This window comes from Salvelinus sp. IW2-2015, unplaced genomic scaffold (assembly GCF_002910315.2).
Source record: "Salvelinus sp. IW2-2015 unplaced genomic scaffold, ASM291031v2 Un_scaffold7170, whole genome shotgun sequence".
NCBI lineage: Eukaryota > Metazoa > Chordata > Actinopteri > Salmoniformes > Salmonidae > Salvelinus > Salvelinus sp. IW2-2015.
In genome coordinates, this window is record NW_019948430.1 from 1 (window position 1) to 11,038 (window position 11,038).

An 11,038-nucleotide genomic window follows, 5' to 3' on the forward strand; every position below is an offset into this window, starting at 1 on the left:
GTGTGTGTGTGTGTGTTTTGCTGGAGAACGCTGTGTTTGTGTGTGTTGCAGCAATGGTACACAGCCACCATGAACCTACTGGGGACCTGGCTCACTGAGCGAATGGACCAGCAGCTCCATGTTTACCAGCTGAAGATCCTCATCAGGATTGTCAAGGTAACTCACTTGCAGGGAGGGGTTAATAACCTGCACTGTAACCCAGGTACTGTAACTTTTGATACTTTTTTATTCAACCTTTATTTAACTAGGCAAGTCAGTTAAGAATTCTTATTTATGACGGCCTACAATCTTACTGGCACCCCAGGGGTTAAAACTCTTTTGAGACTAGCGTCGCCTTACGTGATGGCAAGATGGGAACGTGATTGAAAGGGTATGTTGAAAAATGTAGCTTAGTGGTATGGTAGGCGTTATAGTGTGCTGGAGATGATTGGAGAGACCCTCATCTCTTCATAATCACTATCACTGATTTCCATGTAGTCTACCTCTAACCCGGTGAAACACGTTCTTTCTAGAGCCTTTAGTTACTGTCAATATTATCATCCCTCTGTACCGGCTAACCAATTTACTCATTAATCATCCTTCTCCTTGTAGAAAAAGTACCGTGACTTCCGTCTGCAGGGGGTGCTAGACTCCACCCTGAACAGTAAGATGTATGACACGGTGAGGAACAGACTGACCCTGGAGGAGGCCAACGCGTCCATGAAGGAGGGAGGCATGGGGGGAATCTCCATGAAGGACAGTGACGAAGAGGACGAAGACGACGACTAGAGCCTGGCACCACCCAACACCGGAACTGGCACCTCCCTTTACCCCTGTCTGACTCCTGTCTCCACACCCCACCCCCGACCCCCTCCTCTTCACAACTTTTTGATCTTAGCTGGGAACCAATGCCATTACACTCTGTCTCTCACATGTCAACTCTAGGACCTGCTTTGTCAGCAGAAATGCCCATGAAGGAACTGTAATAAACAATTACAAATACTGTCATTCACTATAAAGAACAGCAGAATGGTGTAGAGAGAGAAAGAATAACTACAATGATCAGACAGTTTATAGATCATGTGTCAATGCTTTGTAAGTATGTATCGCACCGATGCAACTCTATGTTGGATAATTTGTCTCATGGACTTTCTGATAATCTTAAGATTTTGCTATGTGTGTAAGCTATAATGTCAGATAAATGGAGTACGCATTTTAGGTATTTGAACAATATTGTTAGATGATGAAGATTATTAGGTGTGTGTTCACTCGTCCTATCCATGCTAAATCCTCGCGTATAATGGCGCTTCGAATTGAGGTGAGGACATTTCTATCATTCATTATAATGGTGACTTGATTTGAGTGACATGAATATGAAGTGATAAAATGATACTCACTTGACATATGTCTTATTGTCTTTAAGCTTGCGTGGATGACCCAACCTGATCTCGGCGAGAGCTACTGGTATATAATCGTACGCTCACATCATAAGATTCAAGCTGTTTGGAGAGTTAAGACATGTCTTCTCTCTGGATACTACCTCACCACACTACGTCGCTCGCAATCCTACCCAGATTCGTATAATACATATTCTCGACTATGTCGCGGTCATTCTCTCCACTATTCTCATGTCAGATGGTCTCTGGTGACCAACCTACAGAGAATGAATTCCCACTCCATGTATGAAACTAACGAGACATATTAGTTCCCCGACTATGGCGATCTCCTCATTGGTAGATACCACAGCACAAATGAGTGGGTAGAGCGTATTGATCTAAGATTGTCCATAATTAATATTATTGGCTCTCACTAGCTCCTACTTTCTTCGTGAGAATCTTAGCTAGGGCATGAGTATCTAGATTTAGTTATTATTTATCTATACGTTGTTGAATTGGACATGCAATCCTTGAAACAGGTTCTACTCTATCTTTTCAAATGTTGTGAAAGTATGCCACATACTTAAGCGCTCGAAATCTAGAGAGATATGGGAGAGAAAATAGTAGCGCTTAAAAATGAACAATCAACCGTTTTTTTATTTACCAAAATGAAAAGTTGGTCCGTTCTTTGTTGTTTGATTCCCGTCCACGCTTCCGGTTAGATACGGCATGACAGGGCTTGATGAGATGGGCAAGATATTCCTTGGTAATACTCCAATATGTTGTTTTGTATTATACGAGTATCTCCTTAGACGCTTGAGATAGGGCACCTTTGCAGAATCTTGCCCGTAGCAACTCGAATGCTTGAGAGCAATGACACACGTGGGTACCCCACCCTCCTGAACGCTTTCTGGTTTTCTCTCGTGATTGACATTAGCTTGTGGTCACTCTCATTCTTGGCACCGCGTGTTAGCTTGAAGGTGGAATGAGCACATCTATGTGTAAATGAGTCTAATGTAGGCTTGTGGAGACATATTCTAAATAAATAAATTACTGTGTAGCAATATTATCACAGTCTCGCTTCTGGACTCCCACGCGTTGTGTTGGATTTTTCTAGATGAAATATAAATGTAATATATGTCAAGGCTCATTCCTTATTTCGTACCTGGAACGAGGTTATGGAGAACAGGGAGAGGGATAGGAATCTTATAAGATATCTAAATTGTCGCACTCCACTGCTGAGAGACAAAGGTGAGAGCTGAAATCTAAGATTGTCATATATGTCACAGAGATCCCTCACTTTAGGATAGCCTTTCATTGAGCACATCCTGAGTCCTATTCGCCACTGATTGTATTTGGTATAATGTGCGCTTTGTGTCAACCTCACCTCGGAACGGCACGGAGGGCCTTGCTGGATTCCTATGGATTTAAATTTAGATTACAGATGATCTATTTGTGGATGCCTGTGTGCCTAGTCAAAAGCATCGGAGGGCTTGTGACTCTGAGATGATAGTATGATTTTAGGTAGTTTGGCACCTCGCTTCCTGTGGAGTCGCAAGTGGTTAGTTATGGGATTCTCGATCTCGAAATATGTGTCTCATCGTCCTATTTGTGGAATGCTGGTGTGTCTATTATTTCGAGATACTTCTCGCTCTTTTATTTGGGTCTCTTGAGAGCACCCACTCAGATGGTTGTCTGAGAGAGTTTAACGGTGTCTTCTTGTGTCTATCGACCACAGTAATGATTATACCTAATCGGTCAACGCTGTAATGAATTTTGGGGTATCATCATAAAAAAGTCCTATTTCGCCATCTCCTGGACCACAGGCTGGCTGTCCTAGCAATGTCGAAAATGTTAACTACAATATATGAACGGGGGAGCACAAATCTGTCCATAATGGTGAGGTTAGGTCACTCATTGTAATATATATAGATCTGGCCACTACGCAAGACCGAGGGTGTGGGTAATGTTACCATAAGAAAATAGAACTGATCGTCATCATTAACCTAGATTCATAGTAAAGGTCCCCCAGGGACTGGAACAGCATAGTCACTATTATTCAACTGATATCCTGGACTTACCTGATCGGCGTCCGCCCTCATAAAGGGTGTGCATTGCGCTACGGTGAGAGTCAACAACAACGGCAGACAACACATCCGGCAGCACCGATGGAGGCGGGCGTGAGGGAAACAGAGAAGCAGAGATCGCACCAGGGATGCCATATATTAGGTGGCACTTCAAAGTGTGGTGACCATGCTACTGTAGATCTTCTTCAGTCCTGCCTTTGAGTTGGCCCTGTTCTCAACTCACCGGAGGAGGAAAGAAGAGATGAGACGAGAATGCAGCCGTATCAATATATATTATCATAATAAGTTTTTTGTCAGAAAGAGATGACCCCAACTACAAGCTTAGAGGTCATGGCGCGCCTCCCTCGCGCTCACCTGATACGGTCCAGAAAGCGCGATGACAGCTATAGATGAAAGTTGAGTATTTTTTGAAGATCCTTGTCCAATTTTGGTGGGCCCATGAGGATCCAAACTCGCTCAACGTGGGCAAGACAGAGGAGCTTATTCGTGGTAGAGAGTATAGGATCGTGCAGGAGGAGAGAGAAGAAGGGAAGCATAGTTCACACATATTCTATATAATTGATTCAACATATTCCACATTGGTTCATATCAGGAGGCGTTATATTGACGCAAGTGTAACGACCCATAAGTGGCATTGTGTCTTCCTAGAGAGACCGCACAAATAGAGAGAGTGAATTGACACACACTAGATTGATTAAATCTAAAACCTATTACATCACTCCACAATAGATGACTTACAAGCCCCTGTGGGTTGGGCTAATAGCACGACGACTATATGTGTGTACAGAGTGGATAATATATAAAGATAATATGATATATCATATAATTAAAAATATTATGAACTAAGGAGATCGTAGCCGATTGTGTTACAGGTATACCGAGAGAACGAAGATGCGCCATACAATGAAGCAGTTATTGATTAGTTTAGAATCTAAGGATGCAGGTCAGTAAATCACCTAGCGATTACTCGACGCATGAGAGAAGTGAGAGGATGTTCACCTAATATAAACAATAAAGTGGCAATTATGTTATTAAAAGTGGCTAGTGATACTCACTATGTATCACTAAGTAAATCGACATCCTGTGTTCCGACAAGAGGCAGAATATTATGCCAAATATGTAATCTAGAGAGTACAATCAGTTATATCTACATACTACCGCAATCAGTACTCCCTGTGGTTGCACTCAGAGATGAATGAAAGTTGCACAGGTATTAGTTAAAATCATTATAATATATTTAAGTGGCATCTGAGTTCATAGAATACGTGGCCCAGAGTTCGAAGTTTACACGATGTACGATAGAATATGGCTTTTCCCAATCCAATTCCATTTCAATTTAATAGAAGTGGCTGTGAGTTGAGTCCAGTAATGTTTTCGATGCAGCAGCCACTAACACATTGTATAAGTATAGGGTGCGCCTGTGTGTAGAGCGAGTTCTTGAAGAGGCTTAGGAGGTTAAGCAATTATGAAAGCTTGTTATTTATCAGTCTCTTCGGTCCCACTCTTGCCTTATTGATGCTCAGATCAGCCTGCCTGTGTGTACGTGAGACCGAGATGCCTATATTGATTCCATTGCTTATGGATGATAGCGGGGTGGAACAGGCTAGTGAGAGAGCCTCTGTGTGGTGTGTTGGTGTCTAGCGATGCCGTTAGGATGAGAATTGCTCATCAGGTCAACTTCCTGTGAACATAATTTCAGGTTGTGGATGAGTAGGTGTCCTGGACCGGAGCAGGAGGTCAGTTTGCCCGCCTCGGTTGCGCTAGAGGAGACGACGTGTGGCTCATGAGTAAGATCCTTTATTTCATAATCTCACGATCAGCCCTGGGTTCCTCACGAGTGAGAGATGGCCATGACTCATTACGGTTGTGTGGTGATGAATGATAGTTGCATGTACCTAGATCAACGCCCTGTGGTTGTCGGACGCGGTGAGACCAATGACTCACGACATGGTAAATATGAAAGTTGCTCTCCGATTGTGGTTAATGATCGGCTAGTGTCGACCAGTTTTGGTGTAGGCTGCTCTTCCAGATTGGAGTATGTGCACCAATATCACGCAAATTTCTTTACTAGACCTAGCCTGAGGTTGAAGAGAGGCTTGCCTAGCGCCTTCTTACTCAGCGAACAGCTTGAGTCTCTCCGTGGGGTGGACCAGAGTGATATTTTTGTCTCACTCGATATTTTGATAGAGACTATGTGTACCTCAGGATCAGCCCTGTGGCTGTTGCAGAGAGCTATGAATAACTCTCACTATATATTTATTCATCCATCTACCTGTCTTAATCCGTCGATTGTAGGATGAGGTGCAGGGGCTGCCGCTGCTCTCTGGCTCTGTTTCCTGAATGTCCACACAATCATACTCCCTTTTGTTTAGGGATTGAACGAAGTAGTGAGTGAGCATAGATGAGTTATATTTATTTTTCCATCTCGTAACACTATCCATGTGCGTTCCCCACCGAAGGGAAGGGAGATTGTGCCCCTCCACCTCCTCCCTGATTAGAGTATACCGTCTCTGTCGTTGTTGGTAAAAATCCAAGCCTACCACTGTAGTGTCGTCCGCAAACTGCAATGATTGAGTTGGAGGCGTGCATGGCCACCGCAGTCGATGGGTCAAGCAGGGGTACAGCAGCTAGGACTTCAGCAAGCGCACTCTTTGTGGGGCCCCAGTGTTATGCGATGCAGCGGGATGGAGATTTTGTTACCACCCCTCACCGAGACCTGGTGATATGGCGGGCCCTGTCGACGCGCAGTCCAAGTTCCTAATTAACCAGTTGGCACAGAGGCGGGGTTTGAGACCCAGGGTCTTCGAGCTTGATGAACGAGTTTGGTAGGTGCAGTACTATGCGCTGTTAAATGCTGAGCTGTGTCGATGAGACAGCATTCTCACATAGGTATTCCTCTTGTCCAGATGGGTTAGGGCAGTGTGCAGTGTGGTTGCGATTGCGTCGTCTGTGGACCTATTGGGTCGGTAGGCAAATTGGAGTGGGTCTAGGTTGTCAGGTAGGGTGGAGGTGATATGGTCCTTGACAGTCTCTCAAAGCACTTCATGATGACGGAAGTGAGTGCGGGCGGCAGTCGTTTAGCTCAGTTACATTAGCTTTCTTGGGAACAGGAACAATGGTGGCCCTCTTGAAGCATGTGGGAACAGCAGACTGGGATAAGAGTGATTGATATTGTCATAAACACGCCAGCTGGTCTGCGCATGCTCTGAGGACCGGCTGGGAATGCCATCTGGGCCTGCAGCCTGCGAGGGTAAAAAGTTAAATGTTTTACTCACCTCGCTGCAGTAGAGGAGAGCCGCAGGTTTTGGTAGCGGGCCGTGTCAGTGGCACTGTATTGTCCTCTAAGCGAGCAAAAAAGTGATTTAGTCTGCCTGGGAGCAAGACATCCTGGTCCACGCGGGGCTGGTTTTATTTTTGTAATCCGTGATTGACTGTAGACCCTGCCACATACCTCTTGTGTCTGAGCTGTTGAATGTGACTCTTACTTTGTCTCTATACTGGCACTTAGCTTGTTTGATTGCCTTGCGGAGGGATGGGCTGTAGCAGAGTGTGTCGGTGTCAAAGTAAATCAAATCAAATTTATTTATAAAGCCTTTCTTACATCAGCTGATGTCACAAAGTGCTGTACAGAAACCCAGCCTAAAACCCCAAACAGCAAGCAATGCAGGTGTAGAAGCACGGTGGCTAGGAAAAACTCCCTAGAAAGGCCAGAACCTAGGAAGAAACCTAGAACCGAGGATAGTCCCACACTAAGAACCGATTATGGTCCAAACACACAACACCAGTCGGGAAGAGGGCGTGACAATGCCTCTTTCCCCTAGGAGGCTGAAAAGATTTGTCATGGGCCTCAGATCCTCACAAATAATACAGCTGCACCATTGAGAGCATTTTGACTAGCTGCATCACCATTTGGTATGGCATGTAAGCTGCTCTTCCTCCTCGTCTGAGGAGGAGCAAGGATCGGACACAAAGGCGAGCGTGGTTTGAATACATATTTTAATTATAGCAACGAAGACGAAAAAACTGACAAAATACAAACAATAAACGACGTGAACAAACGAACGAAAACAGTACCGTGTGGCGAACAAACAGACACGGCAACAATCACCAGAAAAAACAGTGAAAACAGCTACCTTAATATGGTTCCCAATCAGAGACATGACAAACACCTGCCTCTGATTGAGAACGATATTAGGCCAAACGAACAAACCTAAACATTGAAACAAATAACATAGACTGCCCACCCCAACTCACGTCCTGACCATACTAAATAAAGACAAAACAAGGAAATAAGGTCAGGAACGTGACATGGCAACTGCTCTACATCCAACCGCCAGGCGCTACAAGGGTAGAGTGTACGGTGCAGTACATCACTGGGGCCGAACTCCCTGCCATTCAGGACCTCTAACCAAGTGGTGTCATAGACTGTCATAGACTGTTCTTTCTGCTATGGTATGGCAAACGGTTCCGGAGCGCTAAGTCTAGGTCCAAAAGGCTTCTGAACAGCTTCTATCCCCAAGCTATGACTGTTAAATAGTTAACCAAATAGCTAGCTGGACTATCTGCATTTCCCTTTTTGCACTAACTCTTTTTGCATCAATGCACACAGTCAGTAGCGGTGCGTGGGTAAAATCACCAGGGAAGCCAATCCAGAAAAAAAGCCATATTACACCCTATGTGTTGTGATTATTGCGTTATTTGCTCAATAATGAATGAATATGCCTTGACGCCATAATATATAGGCCTTAGGCAGAGACAATAAGAAGCAGTGGCAGAATAAATTCAACCACACATTTGTTTCATTACAAAACTGGAGAGCTGTAACGGTTGTCGTCGGTGGAAGGAGAGGACCAAGCGCAGCGTGGTTAGTGTTCATCTTATTTAATAAATCCAAAAACTGAAACCTTCAAATACAAAACAACAAAGTGAAAACCGAAACAGTTCTGTCTGGTGCAGACACACAAAGACTGAAAATAACCACCCACAAAACCCAACAGAAAACAGGCTACCTAAATATGGTTCCCAATCAGGGACAAGGATTGACAGCTGCCTCTGATTGAGAACCATATCAGGCCAAACACAGAAATAGAAAATCTAGAAAAACTAACATAGACAACCCACCCAACTCACGCCCTGCCCTGACCATACTAAAACAAAAGACAAAACTAAGGACTAAGGTCAGAACGTGACAAGAGCAACATCTGTCCGGTGAAGTCCACAAGCATATTGCATGTAACAAACAGTTACATGACCTACAGCATGGTCAAGCAAGGTAATGTTTCCACATTTTTGGACCACTAAACAACTATTTATTAAGAACCATTGCGAGTTATTGAAAGTTGAAAAGAAAATAGGAGTGCCTCCACTATTCCAGCGAAATCTAATCACCTATGCTTAGTCTAAAAACTAAAATACACAAAAAACGATTTACTCCTATCTACGTAAGCTAAATATGATGTGGCTGTGCATGGGACTGATTTCTGTGTGTGTGTGTGTGTGTGTGTGTGTGCGTGTGTACAAACATGTTTACTCACGCCAATGCCATCCTCTTTCATGTTGTCTAAACAGTCTATGATTCTGTCATACAGTACATGCCTTTAGTTTTTGATGTACTAGGCTACCTAGCTAAAATGCTTGCTAGCCTAACTTCCTTTCATGAGTAACGAGACACCAGGCCAGCTAGTTAACATTAGTATACTACATCTAGCTACATGTTGAAATTCCATCCTCTCGGGCCAGGGGCACAATATATGACTTTTATGGTTGGATCAGAATCACCGTTATAATCATTGACTAGTACGGAGAATTAAGTAAAACCACAGGTCCAAATCCGTATCTCCATCCCATGTCTAATTTAGGAAAGGGCTGTTTTAGCTAGCTAGCTAGACACCGGAGGACAACAACACAACGAGATGCAACAATAAAAACGAAATTTTGTCAATTGGCTGGCTTGTGATGTGATTGGCTTGAAGTCAAATCCAAACTGGCTTCCCTTGACACTTTTTTTGGTGCGCCAGGACCATTCACAGCTGAGCTCAACACTGATTGGCTATTATTTATTTTTTTAATTATCAAGGAGGCCAATTGCTCAACTGGCTTCCCTTGCTTTCAATGCTATGGGCGGCAACAATGTCATACTCTTTCTGACCTGACAGTATGTGTAGGGTATCTATCGGATGCTGAGTCAGACAGAGTTTTGTTGGGTCGGATGCTTTCTACGGTGAGATACATTCAGTATCCTCTTGCCCATTGAAGGAAATTTATGAAACACAGAGAGAATAAATAAATAATTTAATGTTTTCTTCTTGTAACATTTTTGGTGGATGTCTGGCTTCCCTTGGCATCCATAAATACACACCACTGTACACACTGGACTCTACCCACATATTCACACATACATACACTGACACTCCAACTCACTCACTCAACACAACTTGTACACAGGCACACATTCGCCACAAACACACACACCCACACTTCCACACTCAACAAATATGCTTTACAGCGAAAGCAATACAAGCTTTTGTGAGTGTATCAATCAATGCTAGAACAGCTGCCCAAATTAGCATGGTCACGAAAGTCAGAAAAGCAATAAAATGTCGCTTACCTTTGATAATCTTTGGATGTTTGCACTCACGAGACTCCCAGTTACACAATAAATGTTCTTTTTTTTCTCCGATATATTACTTTATAAAACAAAAAAACGCCATTTGGGTTGCGCATTATGTTCAGAAAACACAGCCTCGTTCCGTTCGACGAAAATTTAAAAAGTATCTGTAATGTTCGTAGAAACATGTCAAATGTTTTTTATAATCAATCCTCAGGTTGTTTTTAACCTACATAATCGATAATATTTAAACCGGACCGTAACCTATTCAATAAAAGAGAGAAAGAAAATGGAGAGCTACCCCTCTCGCGCGCAGGAACTAATCAAAGGACACCTGACTAGTTTTTAAAATCTCCGCTCATTTTTCAAAATAAAAGCCTGAAACTATGTCTAAAGCCTGGTCACAGCCTGAGGAAGCCATTGGAAAAGGAATCTGGTTTATACCCCTTTAAATGGAAGAAAGACAAGGCAATGAAACACAGATAAAAAAATAAAAAAATAATCACTTCCGGGTTAGATTTCCTCAGGTTTTCGCCTGCAAAATCAGTTTTGTTATACTCACAGACAATATTTCGACAGGTTTTGGGAACCTTTGGAGTGTTTTCTATCCTAATCTGTAAATTATATGCATATTCTACGATCTGGACCTGAGAAATAGTCAGTTTACCTTGGGAACATTATTTWAAAAAATTAAAAAAATCTGACCCCTAGCGTCAAGAAGTTAAATAATACATTTAAAAAGAAAAGGATAGGTATCCCCCATGAGACCCTTTCCGGGATACCGTCTTCTGGGCTCCGGGTCTTGCTGTATCCTGTCAGGCACACAAACTCAAACTCCCTTGTCTTAGCTCGGGCACCTCCTCCAACTACACAGAAGTCACCTTACTTCCTCCAGTCCTCTCCTGTGTGCTGCCCTTCTGGCAGCTTTATGGGGCTTGTACAGCTGGTGAGCAATCAGCCCTTGATTACTCCCTAATCAGCCCCAATTA

The 11,038-nt window shown here is 43.4% G+C and overlaps 1 protein-coding gene across 1 annotated transcript; it reads left to right on the forward strand.

Moving 5' to 3' along the window:
- Positions 1-10: 10 nt before the first annotated feature.
- On the forward strand, positions 11-857 carry LOC112079187 (calcium-dependent secretion activator 1-like). The gene is made up of 2 exons (XM_024145208.2): positions 11-156; positions 592-857. The coding sequence occupies exons 1-2, from the start codon at positions 70-72 to the stop codon at positions 766-768; spliced, it is 264 nt and encodes an 87-aa protein (XP_024000976.2). The 5' UTR covers positions 11-69; the 3' UTR covers positions 769-857.
- Positions 858-11,038: the final 10,181 nt, after the last annotated feature.